Genomic DNA, 25,481 nt, shown 5'->3' on the forward strand with positions numbered 1-25,481 from the left:
TAATGTGCTAAATCCCATGAAGTCTGAGGCTGGAACGAGATCTTGTCAGTATTCCCAAATGTGTACGCTGGGGAGTTCTTTAGGATCCTGTGCCAGGTTGGACTTAGTGCAGAATCTTTTCAGCCAATTGATTCCAATGGGAGTTGTTGAATCTTGAGGATAAGGCAAGCTTCTTTTCAATTATACGTGGTTTAATTAATCTTTATAATACCCAAGTGGTTTCAAGCTTATGATGTATTTTATTTTTAACTTTTATAATTAATTTCTAATTGATTTCATTCTTTTTACACATGTGAGTGGGAAGTTTACTTGGCTTTCAGTGAATTGGGATTGCTCAGACTACCCGCAGCATTCATGTTGATCAAAGTGTCATGGCAGCTCGTCGTCTCTATCACTGACCTTTAGCACTGACTTGAACTACTTGGGCAAACGGATTGGTCTTTCAGATGTGGCTTGTTAAATTAGACGAGTGTGGGGCCTTGTCTATAAAAGAATCAATGCTGGTTATTTACCGAATTTATTTCCAACAGATGTTAAATATACAAGTTGTGTGATGCTTCTTGGTCCCCTGGTTTCGTGTTTACATGGGTAGGATAAACAGCGATTGTTTCATTGTATTTTACTGGGCCACTTTGAATCTCTTATCAGAATGGAAGAATGGACAAAGCTGCTGCTGATTAAAGCACAGATATATTGGTGGGGCTGCTGCTGGCCAAATCGCTGGTGTTTGGTGGTGAAAGCTCAGGCAGAGCATTAGCAGTAGGGTTAGTGTATTGGGCTCAATGACAGGTCTGAGTTATGAAAGCTTTGTAAGAAATTCTCCAAGGTAATTTTGAAAATAAACTGTGGCATTTGATTAGATAATCTGCACTGTAAATAAAAGTGTATTGAAATACTGGTAAATGTTTGAGCAATACATCCTGCATTCCTTAATACACCTAGGGTTACATCCACAATTTTCAGTTTACTGCATTGTTGGTAATTAGTCATTGAGATGGCACAGAAACAGACCCTTTGTCCGGCTTAATCCCCACACATTGACACTAATCCTATGTTAATACCTCTTCTTTTATTCCCTCTGCATTCTCATCAACTAGTCCTAGATTCGACTATTCATCTGCAGAATTAGCTTGTCACCCTCCACACTGTTGTGAGAGGAAACCCACACAAACGTGGAGAGTGTGCAGAGTCCACTTGGCCCCTGAGGTTGGGATTGAACCTGGTGCTGACTTGCAGTGCCTCTACTGGCTGCACCATTCCCAAACACAGCTTTTAAGCAGCTTCCATAACTGAAACCATCATTCCAAAACACTTACCAATCCAAAATCAGCTTCCCAAACCTCTTCCATATCCAAAACTGAATGGAATTGCCCTTCACAATGCGATAAATAGAGAAAAGTTGATTAACCTAAGGTGTATTAAGGAATGTGTCCATGCTTCTCTGGCCCTTTGCCATTTACTTGACTTGTCTTGAATACATCACCTAACACTTGTCTGGATTAAATTCCCTCTGCCTCTATCCTGCCCAACCTTTCCAGTTGGCCAAAGAGGATGTTCCCTTTGGTGGAGGAGTCTAGGACCAGAGGGCACAGTCTCAAAATAGCAGTTCTCCATTTAGAACAGAGTTGAGGAGGAATTTCTTTTGGTAGATGGTGATGAATCTGAAATTCATTGCCACAGGCAGCTGCGGAAGCCTCGTCACTGGGTGCATTTAAGGTGGAGGCTAATATGTTCTTATTTAGTCAGGGTATGAAAGGATATGGGGAGAAGTCAGGAGATTAGGGGTTGACAGGGAAACGAATCAGCCATGATGAAATGGGGAGCAGACTTAATGAGTTGAATGGCCTAATTCTGTTCCTGTGTCTTATAGTGTCCTATCCCCTCTATCATTAAAAGCCATTGCACTAGTGCCACCACCTTCTGCCACCAAACTGATTTTGGATCCAGTTTGGCATCAGATTCCTTGTTCCTTGATCTCTGTACCATCCTTCCATGGAGGGATGTTGTCAAAGTTCATGTAAATAATTTCTGCATTGTTTTCATCAAGTTTAGTTGCCTCCTGCCACAAATTTATAATTTTAAAAAAGTCTTTAAAAACATCTGAAAGTATGACACAATTAGTGAACATACCCAGACTGTTATCACATATCAGTGTCTGTATGCTGGGTAAATGATAACATGACTGACTGCAGTTTCCTGTAATGGTTCATTCCCATATGTATTCAAGTACCTTGGACACCAGTTTCTGTGATGTTAATGCAGCTTCAGGTATCGGAGTTTAGAGTTCAATTTCAATGTTCTGTAAGGAGTTTGTACATCATCCCCACAACTATGTGAGTTTTCTCTGTGTGCTTCAGTTTCCTCCCACCATCCAAAGATGTACCGATTAGTAGGTTAACTGGTCATTGTAAATTGTCCCGTGATTAAGCTAGGGTCAAATCGGAGGATTTCTGTAGTTCGAAGTGCTGGATGGACTTATTCACTGCTCTATCTCAGTACATTAATAAATTCTACTGTCTCAAGAGGAATTAAGTCGTAAAGCACTAGCAACTTAAACCAAAAAAATTATCTCAAATGGATGTGTCATCTCTATTTATATTGAAAAGTTCTGGTCAATTTTCATGGAGAGTTTTGAGAGCTGGGAAGTGATTGGAAAGCAAGACTTCCAACTCAGGATTATTCTCAGTGCTATGCATAGAAATTGGGGAATTGAGCACATCTATGTGTTGGTGGGCAGAAGTGAGGGCTTTCGATTTGAGGCAGAGGGGGAACGTATACTACTAGGAAGGGTTGAAATTCAGCAGGGTCATAATCCTTGCAGGAGGGTGTGCTTTTATTATTGGGAAAGGTTCCACTAGTTTGGCTGGAGCAAGTTGCAGAGCTAAGGAAAGAAAGACAAAGCAGGAAAAGCAAGGGTGAAAACGAACGAGAACAAATGTACATCAAAAATTTTCTGATGCACAAGTGAATGTTTACAATGACAAAGACACTGTAAACAAATGTGTCCACACCATTAGATTAGATTAATTCAAGGCACAAAAAGTGTACAAAATATAAAATCTCTAGCATCTCCACACCTAAATGCTTGAAACCACATTGAGCGATTCTAATTTGTCTTACTGCTTATTTCTCGCCAGCTGTCAATGACAAAGATCACTGCTTTTTGAACACAAGCACACACAACTAATGCTATTTAAAAACTGTTCACTGAGCATTGTGTGGTGTCTAACAATCACACATGCACACGACTGACCCTAGTTAGAAACTGATCGGCAACAGTCTCTGGTCCCAATTAGTAGCATAGTGTCCAAAATTAAGGGAATCCGGGCTGTTTTCTCGATTCATTTTTGTTCTTTAGGAGTTGTCCCAAATAAGCGGTTGTCCCAAATCAACTAATGGCTCAATTTACCAGAGTCCACTGTATTTGACATTTGGGAACGGGGTGCTGCTGTAGAACTGTTATTTAAGGGGGTGATCAGTGATGAGGACCAATTTTGTCATGATGAATTACGTAGAGGCATAATAACTTTTTGAGTCTAATTAAAAATTGGCAAAGGCAGGGGACTACCATATGGGTACAACACAGCATGATATAAATCAGGTGGTTAGAGGTTCATGTGTTATAGGAGTCTAGAGAGATCAAACTTGCTGTAATATGAATTTATGGAAGTATTTGAAACTGTTCTGCATCAGTGCCTTGAGGAATCAACCAGGTAAAAAGCTCTATAGGGTCTTGGGGTTAGTGCGGTGAGATAGGGCTATTAGGTTACCCTAGGGTCGAGGGCCTTTTGTGAGAGAGAGGCAGTAATATGTTTAGAATTTTACTTAGAATCTCATCATCTACAAAGTTGATGTAAAACTTGGATGTTAAATCTGAACTGAGGGGGAAAGTTGAGAGCATATGATTAGGAGAATATATTGAAAGGGGTGACAGCGGCTGAGCCATATTTTCTGTGCCTCAGCAGCCTCTGATGATACAACTGCTTGAGGATAAGAGGTAGGGAGTTTACATCAGAAAAGAGAAACCTTCACTGAGCCTTTGGATTTCTCAAACATGAAGGGTTGTGAATGCCCCTTTTCGTTCAAGATGGAAATCAATAAATCTGAGTGAGCGCCACAGAGGATCTGAGAATGGTGCTGAATTAGAATATCAACTACAGGCATGAATTTCAGAGTAGCTGTGTGGCTTACTACTCTGATTAAGCTGAGTCCATGCGTCCCTTAGCCCACCTTCATTTGATCCCAGCAGCTATTAAACTGCAATCTTTACATATTATTGTAACTCTCTTTAAAAGTCTATCACTTGAACCAAACTTCCAGTAAGATGTTTGACTGGGCAGTACTTAGCTTTCCTGCTTATCAAGGACCCGGGGTGCTGAAAGTTTTGACTCAAAACCTTGCATTTGAAAAATGACAAGATTGATTAATTTTCTTGTGTGAAAACTTTTAAATGTGACTTGTTACTTTTCAGCCAACGAGGACAAACGTGAAGCTAAAAAAGTTCGCAAGAGCAAAGGGCTTGCTGGGAGCAGCTCTTCAGGGAGTGAATCTGAGGTGTCTGAAAGTGAAGGCAGTGATGCAGAAAGTTTTCACTCTGTCAGTTCTGCTGACGATGACTTCAACCCTTTCAGGGATGAATCTTCTGATGAGGAGGATGGTAAGTTGGTGACAGATGAACAGCATTTCTGTTCTAGACTAGTGTCCATAGAGCCCAGAATGAGAAAGGACAATTTGTGCAGCCAGCAGTGAGTGGTGTAATGTAAGTGCGGTTAGCTATAATGTGATCTAGGTCATTGCCTCTGAATATTGCCTCCTAGAGCTCTGCTTTGGCGATCAAGTCAATGTTCAATGTAAATTTTATTAAAGTATATACACAGTTGCAAGAAAAAAAAAATCAGTGATCTCTTTTCAATTACCTGGTTTTCTGCAATAACTATTGATAAAATATGCTCTGATCTTCATATAACTCACAATAATAGATAAACACAATCTGCCTAAACTAATAACACACACCCAATTGTACTTCACATGTCTTTATTGAGCACATTGTTTATTCATTCACAGTCCAGGCTGGAAAAAGTATGTGAATCTTTGTGTTTAATTGCTTGTAGAATCACCTTTAGCAGCAATAACCTTCACCAAACATTTCCTGTAGCTGATGATCAGACTTGCACAATGGTGAGGAGCATTATTATTAGACTATTTCTCCATTCAAAACTGTTTCAGTTCATCAATATTTCTGGGATACCTTGCATGAACAGTCCTCCTCGGGTCATGCCACAGCAACTCAATTGAGTTAGGGTCTGGACTCTGACTTAGCCATTCCAACACATATCTTTTTAAACCATTTTGTTGTGATTTATTCTTGTGTTTTGGACCATTGCCTTGTTGCATCGTCCAACTTCTATTAAGCTTCTGGCGACAGAATGCCATCTGGCATTCTCCTGTATAACGTCTTGATACAATTGATTGCAAGTTGTTCAGGCCCTGAGGCAGCAAAGCAGCCCCAAGGCATGATGCTCTTTCCACCATGCTTCACAGTTGGGATGAGGTTTTGGTGTTGATATGCTGTGCCCTTTTACTTGCAAATCTAGCAGTGTACATTTCTGCCAAAACGTTCAACTCTCATCTCATCTGTCTACAGGACATTGTGCCAGAAGTGTTATGGACATCCAGGTGTCTTTTGCAAGCCTGAGGAGATGTGTAGCTGTGTTTTTTTTTGGAGGACAGTTGTTTTCTCCATGGTGGTCTTCAATGAACACCATTCTTGCTCAGTGCTTTTCTTCGAGAAGATGCATGATGTACAGAGACTTTAGCAAGTTCTAGAGATTTCTGCAGGTCTTTTGCTGTTGCCCTTGGGTTCTTTTTCACCTCACTCAGCATTGCACATTGTGCTGTTGGTGTGATCTTTGCAGGATGCCCATTCCCAGGGAGAGTAGCAACAGTACTGAGTTTCCTCCATTTGTAGACCATTTCTCTTACCGTGGACTGATGAACACTCAGGTCTTTAGACATGCTTTCGTAGTCTTTTCCAGCTTCATGCATCTCTACAATTCTTCTAAGGTCCTCTGAAAGTTGCTTTGATTGAGGTATGATGCACATAAGCAGATCTTTCTTGAGAAGAGCAGGTTCTGTCAGTGACCCGACTTTGTGTGTCTCTTTTATACAGCAGGGCACCTCTACAGCCCACACCTCCAATCTCATCTTATTGATTGGAACACTTGACTCCAAAAAGCTTTTGTAGAAGGCTTTACCCCAGAGGTTCACATACATTTTTTTGAATCTAGACTGTGATTGTTTAGATGCTGTACTCAGTATCGATGAGAAAGAAGTACAATTGTGTGTGTTATTTGTTTAGGCAGATCGTGTTTGTCTCCTATTGTGACTTAGATGAAGATCAGACCATGTTTAGTAAGTAATTAATGCAGACAAAATAGGTAATTGCAAAGGATTTACAAACTTTTTCTTGCAACTGCATGTCGCCATATACATGCCTGAGATTCATACTCTTGTGGTTATACTCAGATTACTGTGTTGGTCCTAGGACCCATTCTCTGAGGTGCTGGTGCCCAGAAACTTGAAACTGCACATCCTTTCCACCACTGAGCCCTCAGTGAGAACCGGTGTGTGTACTACCAACTTGCTGTTTCCTGATTTCAATGAAAGATCTAACCAGAGTACAGAAGACAACAAATAAAAATAAATAAGTAATAAATAACAAGAACATGAGATAATGAAATAAAGTCCTCTAAGTGAGATCATTGGTGGTGAGAACATCTCAATGATGGGGCGAGTGAGTGTCGTTGTCCCCTTTTATTCAAGAGCCTAATGGTTGAGCAGGAGTAACTATTCCTGAACCTGGTGGTGGGTATAAGGCAGAGGTTGATAGATTCTTGATTAGTTGAGTGTGAAGGGTTGAGGGAAGGAGGCAGGAGATGGGGCTGAGAGGGAAAATAAATCAGCCATGATAAAATGGCAGAGCACACTCGATGGGCCAAATGGCCTAATTCTGCCTATGGTCTTTTGGTGTGCTCCAGTTCTCCCAGCAGCCACCTACTGGCTCTAGATATTCAATGTGTCAGCTAGCACATGCTTAAGATTTGAGGCAGTGGGATGATTCGGTCAGGCATAAGGTGAAAAATTGACAATATCTGTGTCATGAAAGAGAATGTGCAAACTCCGTGCAGATAGGTGGTGCTACACAGGAAGCATGTTGAGGTTGTAAAGCTCCCCATCACATTGTACTGATGTCCATTCTTCTCAGGCAGATACAAGACTTATTATCTTTTGTGGAATTAGCAGTAGTTGAGTGTATGGTGTAGAATTACTGCAGATCACAAAGAACTAGTGCAAAAGAAAAGGATTATTCGTGCACCCTTCAGAAGTCTGATGATGGAAGGCCAGAAGCTAATCCTGAATCATTGAATGGGTCTTGAAGCTCCTGTACCACCTCCCTGGTGGCTTTTAAACAGAAAGGGGCAATGTCTTGGATGGGGTCTTACATGCCTTCTTGAGGCATTGTCACTTGAAAATGTCCTTGATGGTGGGGGGTGTTCCTACATCTCTAATCCTGTATATTGGAGCCTCCACACCAGGCAGAATGTTCTCCACTGTACATCTGTAGAAATTTGCAAGTGTTTTTACCAAATTTCCGTGAACTCCTAACAGAGTACAGCCACTGGCAAGCTTTCTTCATGATAGCATCAGTGAGTTGGTCTTAGGACACCTACTCTGAGATGTTGGTTCCTTAAAACTGCTCAGCCTTTCCACCCTGAGCCCTCAGTGAGGACTGGTGTGTGTTCTTCCAACTTCCTGTTTTGAGATTTCAATCTCTCAGCAAGATGTATGTTCCACATCAATAAACCATGCTCTGTGCTAAATCCTGACCATTATTCAGTCTGTACAAACATAAGTCAAAAGTATTAGTTGGAAAGGCATGCGAAAGTAGGTGTATTCTGGAGAGTGGTGTGAATTCAATGGGGGATGACAATGATAGGGTGAGTGGTCAGAAGATTTAGTACATTGATTCTAATAGATTCAGGAAGTGAAGATGAAGAGTTGAGCTTGGGGTGTATCAGCTGTGGCAACCATTAGGTATATTAACTGAAACCTTGTGAGGGACTGGTTGTAACTGCTGAGGCAGCTGGAGAAGATTCTGTTGCAGCCTTCTTTGGGCTTGAGGCTCAGGAATTTCTTCAAACAGAGTGGTGAATCTGTGGAATTCATTGCCACAGACAGCTGTGGAGGCCAAGTCATTGGGTATATTTAAAGCAAAAATAGATGGGTTCTTCATTAGTCAAGGTGTCAGAAGTTACAGAGAGAAGGTAGGAGAATGGGGTTGAGAAGGGTAATAAATCATCCATGATGGAACGTCAGAACAGACTTGTTGGGCTGAATAATTTGAGAATGGCAGAAATGAAGGAGGTTTGGTGTAATGATTTGGTGGTGGGGGATGCCTTGGGCTTGTGTGGGGAAACGTGAGAAACTGGATGTTGTCGCACCCCATCCCCCCACCCACAAAAGTATTTGTAACCATTCTCCTTTTGGATTGGAACAGATCCTTGGTTAGTGAGGAAGGAGAGGAAGAAGGACAAAGAGAAGAAAAAGAAGAAGAAAAGTATTGATCCCGATTCTATCCAGAGTGCCTTACTAGCATCTGGCCTTGGATCAAAAAAGCCCAGTTTCTCTTCAATCAGCTGCACAACCAACAATGCACTTCCTTCAGGTAAAGGGGTTGCAGTATCATGCGAATGAAATTGCATTAAAGTATGTACTTTTTATCTTGCACTGTAATCAGACAAGGATTAGAGTATTTTGAAAAATAAATGAACTCCTAACTGTTACTTAACTTATTCCATTTTTCCTCTGATTAAAATTCAAGGTAACAGTAGCCATAGTATTGTAGCCAGCCAGGACGCAGTGGAAAGAGCCCAGCAAATGAAACGAGAGTTACTGGAGAAGCTGGACAGACTAGCTGAAGATCTACCTCCAAATACGCTGGATGAGCTCATAGACGAGCTGGGTGGCCCAGATAACGTAGCAGAGGTCAGTTCCAAGAAAGTATCGATATAAAATGCGCACATCCATAACTATGACCCGCTTCTGTCATGGCGATCACTGCTGTGATACCAAGCAAAACCTGAGTCACAAGATAAACTACATAGCATTGAAGATTTGATGAAAAAACAGCAGTAATTTTTAAACAATGTTGGAATTGCAATGCAGGAAAAAGTAGGTCTCAAATATTGAGGTGAAAGATTAGTGCAACAGAGTGGCTCAAATTTTGCAAGCAGAACTTTGGAAGAGCTAAAGTTTGTACATGTCTGAGCATGATGTAAAAACCAAAGTCATAAAAAAGTATAGCCCAGAAACAGGCCCTTCAGTCCATCTAGTCCATGCTGAACCATTTAAACTGCCTACTCCCATCAACCTGCACCGGGGCTATCACCCTCCATACCCCTACCATCCATGTACCTATGAAACCTCACCTTAAATGTTGAAATCAAGGTTATAGGAAGGATTCAAGTACACTTATTATCAAAAAGTATGTATGTGGTATACAACCCTAAGATTTGTCTTCCCCACAGACTGCCACGAAACAAAAACCATGAAACCTGTTAAAATAATAAACATCGAACACCCCCCACCACCACCACTATGCACTAAAAAAAAATAAACCGTGCAAACAAAAAAAAGTGAAAAAACGCAGAATATAAACACAAAATCAAAAGGAGTCCTGGCATATTTTGTTATCTGCAGGCCACCCCGATTCAAAATCTCCTAAAAATAACAAAAAAAAAAATTACATGATTGACAAGGGGGAGGGCTGAGACAATTCACTGGGATCATTTTTTAGTTATAGGGAGAAATTGGATAGGCTGTGTTTGTTTTCATTCTGCTGGAGAAAGCTGAGTTGGTGGTGGGGCCTGGCTGAGATCATTTAATTTAATATTGAATATTGAGGAACTTCTCCCTCTGAGCCTGTAACCGGGAGACAAATATTTACAGTAATGTGGGGGCAGAGAGGAAGGATTTTTTTCACCCAGCTTGCGTGTGGGTGGTGGAGGCAGGCACAACCCTAACCTGAAATACCATGACATTGTGGGCTCTAGGATGAATGGTGGAGAGTAGAATTAATATATCATGGTACTTGATGTTCAGCACAGAGATGGTGGGCTGAAGGGCCTGTTTGCCTGTCGTCGTCGTCATCATTATGTGCTGTGTCATATGGTGTAGGCAATCTTAGACCATGATTGTTCTTGGCAAGTTTTTCTGCCAAAGAGGTTTGCCATTGCCTTCTTGTGGGCAGCGTTGGGTGACCCCAACCATTATCGATATTCTTCAGAGATTGTCTGCCTGACGTCATTGGTCACATAACCAGGACTGGTGATATGCACTGGCTGCTCATATGACCATCCACCACCTGCTCCCATGGCTTCACATGACCCTGATCGGGGGGCTGAGTAGGTGCTGCTCCTTGCCCGACATGAGCTGCAGGCTAGCGGAGGGAAGGAGTGCCTTGCACAACAGTAGGGACATCTGATGGGGAAAACTAGATGCTAGTATGGAAGGCAACAATATTTGGAAACTTCGAAGAGAAAGAGAAGGTTGGTGATGGGATGGTAGTAGTTATGGTTGGCTTGTCTGTGGGAGAAGGTTGACTGAAGATTTGAAGGGAAACTTAACAGCACTGGAGAAGAGGGAAGTTAAAGTAGAGTTTGTTGTCACTCCTAAAGTGTATTCCCAAAGCGTTGTGTAAAAGTATCATTTCAGCTGCAGAGAACCAACAAGATGTCTCAGTAAAAATGAAGTCTTATGTTCTTGTAACAATATATTTAAGAAATTAGGCATTTCAGTAATATGTTCTTCCACTTGCCAACATGCTCAACTCTGAATGGAACACTGTTCCTCACTTACCTTTTTGCAATAGTTAAGAAACTCCTAGAAGTTGTGGATGGTTGAGGGGTAGTAACTATTCTTGAACCTGGTAGTGGTCATTGGGTATACTCATGACAGAGGTTGATAGATCCCTGAATAGTCAGGGTATGAAGGGTTATGGGCAGAAGGCAAGAGATTGGACCAGAGAGGGAAAATAAATCAGCCATAATAAAATGGCGGAGCACACTCGATGGGCCAAATAGCTTAATTCTGCCTATGGTCTTTTGGTGTGCTCCAGTTCTCCCAGCAATCGCCTACTGGCTCTAGATAAATGTGCCATCTAGCACATGCTTAAGATTTGAGGAAATAGGATGATTTAGTCGGGCATAGGGTGAAAAATTGACAATACCTACATCATGACAGAGAATGTGCAAACTCCATGCAGACAGGTGGCGCTACACTGGAATCATGTTGAGGTTATAAAGCTCGCCATCACATTGTACTGATGTCCATTCTTAGGCAGATTATAAGGTTTATTATCTCTTGCGGAATTAGCGGTAGTTCAGTGTATGGTATGGAATTACTAAATAGAAATTGAGGATGGTATGTAATGTGTGTTAGGGTTATGCTCAGGTGGGGGAGACCACCTTTCTACATTAAATGGTTCCTCTTTCCATAGATGCTGCCTGGCCTGGCATTTTCTATATTTATTCTAGATTCCACACTGTGGAATTGGCCCTTCTGGGTTTTCAAGCCGCACCACTAGCAACCCCTGTTTTAACCCTAGTTTGATCACAGGACAATTTACAATGACCAATAGGACCCAGAGAAAACCCATGTATTACATGGGGAAAACATGCATGTTCCGTGCATACAATGCTTGAATTGATCTCTGAGCTCCAGCACCCCAAGCTGTAATAGCATTGCGCTAGTGGCTACACCACCATGGCACCTGAGTATGTCATTTGCATTAACAACCAGCATCTGCTGGGGGTAGCCACTTTCCAGTACCAACATAGCATGCCCACTGTGTTCAGCGGGATAACTTGAACAACAAGGATGAATATTGGTTTTTCGTATTGACAGCAGAGTCAATGATGTAAGTGTGGAGACATTCGGGAGGGGAGTCAGATCAGTCAGATACCTTGACTTTTATTTGGAGAGTCAGCATTTCCCCCAAACTGAGTGGGCTGTGTTAGTAGGTTAATTGGTCATTGTAAATTGTCCCATTATTAGGGTCGGGTTAAATCGGGTGTTGCTGGTCAGTGCAGTTCGAAGGGCTGGAAGGACCTATTCTTTACTGTGTCTCAATAAATAGATAATGGGTTCTTAGGTTAACAGCAGTGTCTGGGTTCTGTGAATCGATTACTTGAGTAGGAATGGTCTTCTCATTGAGAGGAGGGGTGAGGTGCTTTTTTATCTAGATAGCTCTAATTTTATTTTGAGAAGTCTCACCCATCTCTCTGAACTACTGAGTGGGCTGTGCATCTTTATTATCAACCCCACCACCCCAAAATTAGGTAGCTCTGAATCTACCCAATTGTCTTTATTAATTACCAGAACTGTACTGATTTCATAAAGTAAGCTTGTAAGTTGGCAAATTGTCACACTTATTTGAGGTAAGGCAGTATTCTGCTTATGAATTTGGTTTGTAGATTTGGACTCAAGTGCAGGTTTATGATGTGTTCAGGTTCTGGTGGCTCTTTTTGTTGCTACTTTTGGGTGATTTCTGAATCGGGGCTACCTGCAGATAATAAACACTGAACTGAACTGAAATATGCCTTTTGATTTTGTGTTTTATATTCTGTGTTTTAGCTTGTTTGTCTTCAGGTTTACATGATTTTTTTTTGCGTGTGGAGTTTGATGTTTATCTTTGAACAGTTTGGTTCCATGGATTTCTTTGTTTCATGACTGTTGGGAAGACAAATTTTGGAGTTGCATGCTGTATACACAGCTTTGATAATAAATGTACTATAATTCATGCAGAGGACTTGGTAGTGCAGCTTTAATTACTGTTATTCCTTGCTTGATCTGTTGAAACGCTCTGTTGTTGGACTTGCTCAGTTGAGATTTTGTTTTCCAGATGACAGGCCGGAAAGGCAGGGTTGTGAGCAACGATGATGGCAGTATATCTTACGAATCCAGATCCGAACTTGATGTTCCTGTAGAAATCCTCAACATCACGGAGAAGCAGCGGTTTATGGATGGAGAAAAGGTAAAAGCAATTCACTTCAGCTATTTGTTTTGGGGCAGTAAGCCCTGATTTCTGGTTTTTAATTTGTGATTTTCCTTTTCTCTGGCTGTTAGAATATTGCGATAATTTCAGAAGCAGCCAGTTCCGGGATTTCATTGCAAGCAGATCGCAGAGTTAAGAACCAGCGACGGCGTGTGCACATGACGTTGGAGCTGCCCTGGAGTGCAGACCGTGCAATTCAGCAGTTTGGTGAGGACCTGCCGGCTTCTGTGTTCCCTAGTGTCTCTTCTGGTGGTTATTGTCTGACAGTGCTAATTGAATGTCCTTCCATGGCTGCCTCTACTGCCATCTAATACATTTGTACTAAGGAGGCGCCAATATCAGGGAAGTTGAAGGCACCCACGACAACCTATATTTTTTGCACCTTTCCAAAATCTGATGCTCAATCTGTTCTTCAGTGTCTCTGTTGCTATAATTTACTTTGAACATTACGATATTCCCTAATTACAGCTTCCTTTAAATCATCTGGCAAAACGTTCAAAGTAAATTTTATTATCAAAGTACATATGTGTCACCGTATACAGCCCTGAGATTCATTTTCTTTTGGGCATACTCAACAAATCTACGGAATTATACCCTAACAGAATCAACAAAAGATCACTGAACTAGGATGTTCAACCAGTGGGCGGAAGATGACAAACCGTGCAAATACAGAAGGAAGAAATCAGTAAGCAATAAATATCGGGGACATGAGATGAAGAGTCCGTGAGTGGGAACCCTGAGGTTGTGGGAACATTTCAATGATGGGGCAAATGAAGTTATCCCTTTGGTTTGAGAGCCTTGAGGTTGAAGGGTAATAACTGTTCATGAACCTAGTGGTGTGGGTCCTGAGGCTCCTATACCACCTTCCTGATGACAACAGTGCAAAGGGAGCACATGGAATTATTGACCTATGGTGGCTGCACTGCACAATTTCTATGTTGTTTCTGTGTAGCTCAAGTCAAAGTTTATTGTCACTTAACTACATACATGTATATAATGTCTATAGCCAGATAATGTATATAGAAACATGACAACATTTCTCCAAACCACGGTGTAAAGCATTTAACACCCAATAGCTTATGAAGGTAAGGATAAAATCTACATATGAATCACACGTAAATACCAAACTAAAGTGCATTAACCTAGGAAAGACCCTGGTCAGACCCCACTTGGAGTACTGTTTTCAGTTCTGGTTGCCTCACTACAGGAAGGATGTGGAAATCATAGAAAGGGTGGAGAGGAGATTTACAAGGATGTTACTTGGATTGGGGAGCATGCCTTATGAGAATATGTTGAATGAACTTGGCCTTTTCTCCTTGGACCAACTGAGGATGAGAGGTGGCTTGATATGTGAATAAGGTGATGAGGGGCATTGATCGTGTGTATAGCCAAAGGCTTTTTCCCAGGGCTGAAATGGCTAACGTGAGGGGGCATAGTTTTCAGGTACTTGAAAATAGGTACTGAGAGGATGTCAGGGGTAAGATTTTCACACAGAGTGGTGGGTATGTGGAGTACACTGTTGGTGACAGTGGTAGAAGTGGATACGATAGGGTCTTTTAAGAGACTCATAGAGTTTAGAAAAGTAGAGGGCTATGAGGAAGGGTAATTCTAGGCAGTTTCTATAGTAGGTTACATGGTCAGCACAACAATGTGGGCCGAAAGGCCTGTAATATGCTGTAGATTTCTTTGTTCTATGTTTTAATATTAAATATTATAAGGTACTGAATGTATTAGCCAGTGATACTTCGAATATTATGTAGCAGGAAGTTCAGAAGCCTGATGGCCTGGGGGAAGGAACTTTCTCAATCTGATCGTCCCTGTTGTTGTGCATCGGAGTCTCCTGCCTGATGATAGAAAGTTAAAGAGGAGGCTAGATGCATGGGTGGGATCCTTAATAATACTAAGGGCCTTGCTCCTGATAAATGATCCCTATGATCCTCTCAGTTGTAGGACTTGTGGTCCATGCTCGACTGCTCCCATACCAGATGGAGATGCAACTCTTCAGGACGCTGTCAGTGGTGCTCCTGTAAAACACAGTTAAGATGGGGGTGGGAGCTTTGCTTGCCTCAATATTCTGCTGTGCCTTCTTGTTCAGGGAGGTGATATTAAGGGACCAGGTGAGGTCATCCATGATGTGAACTCCCAGAAACTTGGTGCACTTAACTCTCTGGAGGAGCCAGGTCTTCACAGAGGGAGTTGGTTTGTCCACAGTGATTTCCTTTGTCTTCTCCACATTCAGCCTCAGGTTGTTCTTCTCACACCAATCCACAGCTGCTGCACTTCCTCTCTATACGTCTCATCATCGTTCTTGTTACATCTTCTGCAAATTTGATGACACGGTTTGAGCAGGATCCTGCGACACGGTCATGCATCAGCAGAGTGGCGGCAGCAGGTTGAGCATACAGTCTTGGAGAGCACCAGTGCTCGAAATGTTGCTGCCCACATGGACTGACTGTGGCCTTATTGTTAAGAAGTCCAGTATACAATTGCAGAGAGGGGTGTGGAGACCCAGTAAGGAGAGTTTCCCCTCCAGCTTCTGGGGTAACATTGAACTGAAGTCTATAAACAGCAGTCTGGCATATGAGACCCCATTTTCCAGGTGGGACAGGACAGGGTGGAGAGCAGAGGCTTTTGCATCATCAGTGGATTGATTTGAGCGATGTGTACTGGAAAGGGTCCAGTGTAGCTGGGAAAAAGGCTTTAATGTGCTCCGTGACCAGCAGCTTAAAGCATTTCATAATGGTTGATGTTAATGCCAGCAGGCAAAAGGTTACTGTCGCCTTCTTTGGCACTGGTATGGTTACCATCTTGAAAACCAAGGGGACAATGGATTGCTCCAGAGAGATGTTGAATACATCCATCTGCACTTCCATCAGCTGGGCTGCACGGTCTTTCAAAACCAGACCTGGTATATTATTGGACCCCGCAGCTTAGCTCTGTGAACAATAGCTCTCGTTGGGTACCATGATTATGCGTTCTCTGTCATGACCTGTCATTGGTATGTCCTGGGGCTTTAGGTGGGGTACTTTGGATTGGCCTGTTTAGTGGGACAGCAAAGATTAGGCACAGTTTGTTCTCTCTTTTAGGAATGGAGGGGTTTAGGGTACATTGGAGTATGGGGTCATGTGTTAGGGCTGGGAGCAGACAAATGGCCTAATTCTGCTCCTATGAATTATAGTCTAATATTCAATTGTAATTGATTTGTGATGTTTATGGGGATCAGGACACAAGACATCCATCAAGGTCCCCCACCATCCAAGCCATACTCTCTTCTCACTGCTGCCTTCAGGAAGAAGGTACAGGAGCCTCAGGACCTTCACCAGCAGGTTCAGGAACAGTTATTACCTCTCAACCATCAGGCTCTTGAACCACTTGCTCCTCCCTTTTCACAGTCTATGGACTCACTTTCAATGACTTGTCATCTCATGTTCTCAATATTTATTGCTTATTTATTTATATTTAAGTTTATTTTTGTGTTTGCACAAGTTGTTGTCTTTTGCACAATGGCTGTTTGTCTATCCTGTTAGATAGTCTTTCATTGTGTTTCTCTGTATTTACTGTGATTGCCCACAAGAAATTGAATCTCAGAGTTGTATATGGTATCATATGTACTTTGATAATAAATTTAATTCGAACATCCATTAAAGGAAAGATTTTTTAAGATTAATTGGTCTTGTGTAATTGTGGTTGCTGTTTTTACTGAAACTGTGTTTATTAATTTATCCACAGGGCGAACACATCGATCAAACCAAGTGACCTCACCTGAGTATGTTTTTCTAATATCGGAGTTGGCAGGTGAACAGAGATTTGCTTCAATTGTTGCAAAAAGACTTGAAAGTTTGGTAAGTTCCTGACTTTCAAACAGGAGTGTGTTTCCTGTTCCTCACCGAGACCAACCATGAGGAGAGAACAAAAATGTTGCCAAACCTGATTCAGGTTTAGATTGCTTGTCTTTGTTCCTCAGAATGACTCACTGACTGAGTAGAAGGACATGTGGTGTACCTTTTTATTTTCTGTTAAGAGCTTTATTTGTCACTTGTGCATCAAAATTGGGTGGTGGGGTGGAAATACATCAGGAGGTGTATGGCACTCTTTCCCTCTGCTATCCTGCATGTCACCCTTGGGTGAGGCATGGCACCAGCTTAGTCCCCGCACCCCACCCCCAATCAGGCCATGGGAGCAGGTGGTGGATGGTCGTATGAGCAGCTGGGGCATATCAACCAAGTCCTGGTTATGCGACCACTGACACCAGACAGAAAATCTCTGAAAAGTATTGATAATGGCTAGGGCAGGGGTGGGCAAACTTTTTTGACTTGTGGGCCACAAAGGGTTCTAAAATTTGACAGGGGGGCCGGACCATGAGCAGATGGATGGAGTGTTTTGGTAATACACCTCATAAGAGAAAATAAAATATCATGGGATAAGTAGAAAACATTTGCTTTAATTTCAATTGAAAATGAACAAATGCATTACAACAAAATATCTGTCTTTGAAGTCCCATGGTATTTAGCTATTTATTGAAATGACTCTTAAAGCACTGAAAATTCTGTTATCCTTCAAGATATTATCATCATCACTCTCCTCCTGAATGTCTTTATTTCAAAAACGGTAGGAGATGCAGGTCTACTTGTCCTGCTCCTTATTCAATTGTCCCCTGTGCCAAAACTCAACAACGACCAGCACAAAGACAGAACAGTGACAGCGCGCCAGTATGCGGAGCACGTTATTTGATCTGGAGCGCATTTTTTATTTTGAGAATGTACGTGCACCTGCGCACTACTCATGTCCATCACTTAACAGAAATGACATGTAACATGAAAGGCTTATTGAGAAAAATATTTTCAAATGCATTTTTTACATAACACAATGAAGAAACTTATTTTTAATATCAGTGGGAACAGTGTTGTTGGTCTCCCTTTTTAGCCAGCGCATCAAAGTCTGGATTTAGTTTTGTTGTGGCGATTCTCAGGATGGATCTGAGGTGTTGGTCAGTTAACTTGGATCTGTGGCTGGCTTTGTTGATGTTCATGACGCTGAACGCCTGTTCACACAAATAGGTTGAGCCGAACAAAGAGTAAAGCGCAAATGTGGAGTAATACGCTGCACCTCAACAAAGGTCAATGTGTAGCGGTGTGCTACATGCAGCACTAAAATTACGACACAGAGTCGGTAACTGCAGTCGAAGAAAAAAACTTTATTCGAAATCCCCAGCCTCACTTTTAAGCCTCCCTCAACCTGCCACCCATGGCGCAGAGGCTCCAAAGCTCTGTGCTCGCAAATCCCCACAGGCTATCTCCCTTAGCCGGAACACTGGCTAATTGTGAGCCGGTTCGGATGTGCCAGGAAATGGGTCGCCAGAAATGTATATAGATTGCGTCATCTATTGGGGAAAACACCAGAATTGCGGGGGAAAAAAAGTTAACAAGGTTTATTAATATAATTTCATCAAGTTCCGCGGGCCGGATTAAAAAGCTTAACGGGCCGCATATGGCCCGCGGGCCGTAGTTTGCCCATGCCTGGGCTAGGGTCACATGGCCCAGAAGAAAGCAATGGTAAACCACTTCTGTAGAGAAAATTTGCCAAGATCCTGAGACTGTGATCACACACGTCATACAACATGGCACATGATGAGTGAATGAACATCATAATATTAAAACATACAGTGGAATTTGTCATTTGCATCAACAACACTCTGAGGATGTACTGGGGGCAGCTTGCAAGTGTCATCATTCTTCCAGTGCCAACCTAGCAAGCCCACAATTTACAGCCCGAACCCATACGTCTCTCGAATGTGGGAGGAAACCAGAGCACCTGGAGGAAACCTACATGGTTGTAGGGAGAATGTACAAACTCCTTACAGACAGTGAGGAGAATTGTACCCTGATCTCTGGTGCTGTACACATTGCACTCACTAAGCTGCCACCCCAAGCTCTACTAGCGGCACAGTAGTGTAGTGATTAGCACAACGCTTTACAGTACAGGTAACTTGGGTTCAATTCCCACCGCTACAGGAAAAGTCCATTCTCCCTGTGACTGCGTGGGTCTCCTTCAGGTGCTTGGTTTCCTCCCACAGCCTAAAGATGTACCGGTAGGTGGGTCAATTGATCATTGTAGATTGTCCCGTGATTAGGTTAAGATTAAATCGGGATTGCTGGGTGGTGGCTCAAAGGCCCTGTTCCACGCTGTATTTCAATAAATCAATAAAAGTTATGCAAGTTCTTGAAGTGACCATTAACCCTGATAAACTGCATAAAGTGGCTTCTGTGAAAATACGTCTGCGCACCTATGTCAACATAAGCTGTGGGAAGAGAAGGGACTGCACCTTGTCTCTGATGTTAATGACATGTAGGTTTTCCTGCATCTCCAAACAGCCTGCCTTCACCATACATGCACGTCCTGCGGTCCCTCCAGATTATTCTTGATGTAAATGAATCTCAGGGTAGTATATGGTGACATTTATAATAATAAGTTTACTTTTAACTTTACCCAGTGAATGTTTCAAGCATTTTCTGTTTCTCTTGGTGATTTCCTGCACCTGTGGTTTTATTTTTGGTTTTTCATTTTCTGTCATTGATTTTTGTTTTACTTTCTGAACAGGGTGCTCTTACACACGGTGACCGACGTGCCACAGAAACCAGGGATTTGAGCAGGTTTAACTTCGATAACAAGGTAATGTTGCAGTTATCCGGCTGAAAAGTAGTGGGATTGTAGAGTTCGTTATTTTATATTTAGTCAGTTTTATCTAAGTTGCTGCCTGCCTCACAATTGAAATACAAGAAATAACACGAATTGTCACAGTAACCTAAATGCATCAAAGAAACAGGATGCTGTAATACTGAGATGGTATCAATTTACTGTATCTATGTAATCTACAGTATCTATTTAAACTGTAATGTGACACTGGGCTGTTTGACATTTTTACAGTATGGCCGGAACGCCCTGGAAATTGTAATGAAATCCATTGTAAATCTAGACAGTCCACTGGTGCCATCACCCAAAGAATACACTGGGGATTTCTTCAAAGGTACAGTCCAGATTCCTGTTTAGTTTTTGATCAGTTTGGGTCAGTAACAATGTAATTTATAATGTTCTAATTTAAAATTATGCTATTTTCTTGATTTAAGATATTTTCTGCACAGTCCAAGTGCAGCAATTACAGCAAATTAATTTTTTTATGCCTCTGGTCTGCTCAGGGTGATCAGATGGAGATGTGTCTTGTTGGATCTCTGTTTATTTTCTGATCCTTGAATTCTTCTGGGAGTAAACTGAGTAAAGAGCTGAGACTCTCACAGCTACCTAGACTATTCCTCCTCCCAGCCTATCTCCTGCAAAAATGCTATCCCTTTCTCTCAATTCCTCCGCCTCCGCCACATCTGCTCTCAGGATGAGGCCTTTCATTCTAGGACAAAGGAGATGCCTTCCTTTTTTAAAGAAAGGGGCTTCCCTTTGTCCACTATCAACTCTGCTCTCAGACGCATCTCCCGTATTTCACGCACCTCTGTCCTCACCCCATCCCCCCGCCAGCCCACCAGGGATAGAGTCCCCCTGGTCCTCACCTAACACCCTACCAGCCTACAGATCCAACGTATAATCCTCTGTAACTTCTGCCACCTCCTACATGATCCCACCACCAACCACATCTTCCCCTCACCCCCACTCTTGGCTTTCTGCAGGGATCGCTTCCTACGCGACTCCCTTGTCCATTCATCCCATCCCTCCCCACCGACCTCCCTCCAGGCACTCATCCCTGCAAATGGAAGAAGTGCAACACCTGCCCCCACACTTCTTCCCTCACCACCATCCCAGGTCCCAGACAGTCCTTTCAGGTGAGGCACCACTTCACCTGCGAGTCAACTGGGGTGATATACTGTATCTGGTGCTCCTGATGTGGCCATTTATACATTGGGGAGACCCGCCACAAACTGGGAGACCGTTTCGCCAAACACCGGTGCTCAGTCCTCCAGCAGAGGCGGGATCTCCCTGTGGCCACACACTTCAATTCCACAGACCACTCCCACTCCGACATGTCTGTCCATGGCCTCCTCTACTGTCAAGATGAGGGCACCCGCAGGTCGATGGAGCAATACCTTATCTCTTGCCTAGGTAGCCTCCTACCTCCCAGCATGAACATCCAACTCACAGACCTCCGTTAATACCCCTGCCCCCCACCCTTACCCCCCTCCCTATCTATAATTTTAGTCTGGTTCTCTTTCTCTCTCTTTTCCCCCCTCACTATAATCTCCCCCCAGCCCTACCTTTCTTTCTCTTTTATTTCCCATAATTCTCCACCTTCCCCCTAGCACATTTCCCTTCAGCCTACCACTTCCCAGCTCTCTACTTCATCCCTCCCCACACTTCTTATCCCCCCTCGACTATCCCATGTTACTTCACTCCTGATGAAGGGTTTTGGCCCGAAACGTTGTCACTACCTCCTCCCATAGATGCTGTCTGGCCTGCTGAGTTCTGCCAGCATTTTGTGTTTTTATTTATTTCAAGCATCTGCAGATTCACTCGTGTTGCCAAAGAGCTGAGAAACGATGCTAAGAGGGGAACTGATGCTAAAGATGGCACTTCTGAAAAATCTATCACTTTTGTAGATAAGAGAAATTCCTTAGAGATAAATTAGTTGATAGGCTACATAATTAAAACAACATCATGTGGGTGAAGTGCTAATATTTAGCCAATGAAGAATCAGAATCAGAATCAGACTTTAATCGCCAAGTACCTGTGCACATACAAGGAATTTACTTCCGGCAGATGCTGTCTCTCTGCTCATAACAATAATAATAATAAATATAAATGAAAATATAGATTATACATACAGGTAGTGCAATCCAAGTAATAGTTAGCCGACAGTTAACCGGCAGTTAACTGTTCAGCAAAGTGACCGCAGTAGGGAAAAAACTTCTCCAGTGCCTATTAGTCTTAGTCTGGAGGGATCTGAAGCGTCTACCAGACAGAAGCAGTTCAAACAGTCCGTGCGCAGGATGGAAGGAGTCCTTTATGATGTTCCCCGCCCTCTTCTTCCACCTGGAAGAGTACAGGTCCACAATAGAGGACAGGGAGGCTCCAATGATGCGCTCGGCAGTCCTCACTGTGTGCTGTAGTCTGGTTCTATCCTGCTTGGTGGTGGCTCCAAACCACACAGTGATGGAGGTGCACAGGACAGACTCAATGACTGCAGTGTAGAACTGTAAACCGTTAGTTTAGCTGCTAAACTGCTTTCTGCCAGTGTGTGTGGGGAAAAAATACGAGTTTGTTAAAAAGTACAAAATTTACAATAAGTTTTTTTTTAAATGGTTTCTAACAGTCTCTGCCAAAGGAGAGATGCAAGGCGCTCCTTCCCTGCACGAGCCTGCAGGTCACCCTTGATTGAGCAAGATGTAGCATCTGCTTAGCTTCCCCCCACCCGCTAAATAAAAACATCAGGGTCATGTGAAGCCTTGGGAGCAGATGGTGGATGGTCGTTCTTGGCAAATTTTTCGACAGAAGTAGTAAAAGACCATAATCGCCTACATCATACGACATGGAACGTAACGATGATGATGATGTTTTGCTATTTATGACACTCTTTAAGTCTGAATTGGAAAGTTGTGGGGGTGTCACACTTCACACAAGGAATTTGAGCACATGAGCTTCTCTGGGAGAACTGAAGGAATCCATGCAATGATGAAGCATATTCAGACCCTGCCTGTCTTTGGAAAAAGCACAACTTAAAGCAAAGCAAGATTTCCAGTACCGTATCTACAATGAACTAATTTATGTTTGCATGAATGAACTCAAAATGTATTGCTAGATTTCATTTCACTGTAATAACTGGTTCAAATAACAATTACTTCTGTCTGAAATGTACTGTCTTGTTGAGGAGTGTGGGATTTCCCAGTAGCCAATCATTTTCATTCCAATCTCCATTCCCATTCCGACATATTGGTCCATGGCTGCCTCGTGCCAAGATGAGGCCACCCTCAGGGTAGAGGAGCAGCACCTTATATTATACCTAGTTAGCTTCCAACCTAATGGTATGAACATTGATTTCTCCAACTCTGGTACTTTTTCCTCCTTCTGCTTCCCTCTTCTACAGAAATCTCATGGTGAAGGGAAGAAACTGTCCCTGAAACGTTGAATGTGTGTCTTCAGTCTCTTGGGCGGTAGTAATGAAGAGAGTGTATGTTCTAGATGGTGAAGATCCTTCATTATGGATGCCACCTTCTGGAGGCATTGGCTTTTGATGATAGCCTTGATAGTGGGAAGGCTTGTGTCTACAATGGAGCTAACTGAGTTGACAGACCGCTGCAGCTTTTTCAAGTTCTTTCCATTGCCCCCTCCCACCATACTAGATGGTGATGCATCCAGTCAAAATGTTCTCCAGGGCACATCTGTACAAATTTGCTGGAGACTTTGGTAACATGCAAAATGTCCTCACATTCCTGATGAAAAATAGCTGCTGTGTGCCTTTGCATAATTACTTCAATATATTGGGCTTAGGATACTAGATCTTCAGAGATACTGACACCCAGGAACTTGCAACTACTCACCCTTTCCACCACTGACCACTCAGAGAGATCTGCTGTGTGACCTCCTGACTTCTCCTTCCTGAAGTCCACAATCAATTCCTTGTTCTTTCTGATGTTAAGTGTGAGGTTGTTATTGCAACACCACTCAACCAGCTGATCTCTGTCACTCTTGTATGCCTCCATCAGAGAATCTCCCAGTTACAGCGGTGTCATTAGCGAGTTAATAGATGGCATCTGAGTTGTGCCTAGCCATGCTCTTAACCGAGCTATGGGCCTTATATGGCTCCTTGCATGTTCACCATGGCTTAATTTTGTATTTTTGCTTGTATCAGCACCAAACTTAGTGATCCAATGAGCACAGTTTGTTACATCTTGTCAAACTGACAAAGATCCATTTATGCCCATCCTATTAGACCACCCCGTGAGATTTTGAGTGTATCTTACGGATTTTGGGCTGCTGATCATGAAAATCACCCATGAAATTTCCTATCACACACCATTTTTTAATAATTATATATGTTATTTCAATTCATAATTCAAATCAATTAAAATGTTGCCCACAATGTAAACTGAAAAGTTCTCTATCTTGTCCAGGCATGATTAGGCAGGGCAGATGCTGTATGGCAGAACAGGCTTTAGAAAGGCTATGAATTTCTATGAAGAATTTTGATACCTGAGACTGGTGTTTTCCAAAATAACTTATGCCAAGATTAGGAAGACATTTTTGTTGGTCCACAAATCAAACAGGTTATCAATGACGGGCAATTCGAAGAACTTCTTGTGGGACCGGAGAAAATTGCATGGAAGGTATTCAAGGATATTGTTGAAAATTTTCTTGGTAACTTAGAGCACCAAATTACATGCAGCTGGTTGACGACGTGCTTCAAATGTTCAAAACCATGAAGTGCAACAAGTCACTAAAGATTCATTTTCTGCATTTGCCATTTCGACTTCTTCCCTGCAGATCTTGGTGCTGTCAGTAACGAGTGTGGTGAAAGGTTTCACCAAGACATTGTGGTCATGGAGAAATGGTATCAGGGCATCAGTGCTGCTGTTTATTGTTGGACATTTAAGTGAGAAGCCTCAGACACTGAGTACAAATGAAAATCAATGAAACATTTTTAGCTTGGTTGAACTGTTGCAAAGCATCAGCACCGTTTTGCAATTAGGTGCATTATATTCAATAGAAATTAGGTTGTTCCTCCAAAATCCTACATGATACAAGAAGTCTGAAATTTCATTTGTGTTGAGCTTCAGGCGGTCTATCGCATACCAAACATAAACAAAAACAAATCTGAGGAAGCAACATTTTTTCGGAAAAAGATTGTTGTTCAGTGTTTTTCCACAAATGTACTTCTCAGCTTGCTTCTAATGCTCTTATTTGTTAACCTTGTTAAGGTTCCCTTAACTTTATTTTTGTTTTTGCTCTGGTTCACTTAGTGAAGTTACCCTAGATTTGGAGAAAATTATTTTTTGAAAATACTTAGAGTGAATCCTGTCCAACATGAATTGTGATTTTTCAACACTGGCTGCATATGTTTCTGTTGTGCTCTTGCAACCACTGCCTTCAATCCTGGATTCTGTCAGATCCTGGGCGTTGGTTAGGTGTCAACCGCTGCTCCTGAACTCGCTGAGTTTGTTCAGTTTTGCCTCGCTGTGTTCTGCTAGACCTGGTCACCGCTCCTGTACCCTGTACTCACCACCTGCTGTTCTCCCTTTTCGGTGTCCTTGAGACAGTGCTGATCGTTCATTAACTATATTGCTTGGAACCAGAGTTATTTATTGGTCATCTTGCCCAATGTGGAAGGTCTAAAGGCGCAAATACATTCAAGTATTTCAGTAGTTAGCCTCTC

General features: G+C 42.4%; 1 protein-coding gene across 1 annotated transcript in view; it reads left to right on the forward strand.

Moving 5' to 3' along the window:
- Positions 1-25,481, forward strand: part of sbno1 (strawberry notch homolog 1 (Drosophila)) — a 132,165-nt gene that overhangs the window by 90,526 nt on the left and 16,158 nt on the right. The window contains exons 16-23 of the mRNA XM_059994549.1: positions 4,472-4,657; positions 8,558-8,725; positions 8,882-9,045; positions 12,962-13,093; positions 13,186-13,321; positions 16,844-16,956; positions 19,712-19,783; positions 20,039-20,138. Coding sequence (XP_059850532.1) covers positions 4,472-4,657; positions 8,558-8,725; positions 8,882-9,045; positions 12,962-13,093; positions 13,186-13,321; positions 16,844-16,956; positions 19,712-19,783; positions 20,039-20,138 — 1,071 coding nt within the window. The remainder of the gene's footprint in view (positions 1-4,471; positions 4,658-8,557; positions 8,726-8,881; positions 9,046-12,961; positions 13,094-13,185; positions 13,322-16,843; positions 16,957-19,711; positions 19,784-20,038; positions 20,139-25,481) is intronic.

Source organism: Hypanus sabinus, chromosome 18 (assembly GCF_030144855.1).
Source record: "Hypanus sabinus isolate sHypSab1 chromosome 18, sHypSab1.hap1, whole genome shotgun sequence".
Lineage (NCBI taxonomy): Eukaryota > Metazoa > Chordata > Chondrichthyes > Myliobatiformes > Dasyatidae > Hypanus > Hypanus sabinus.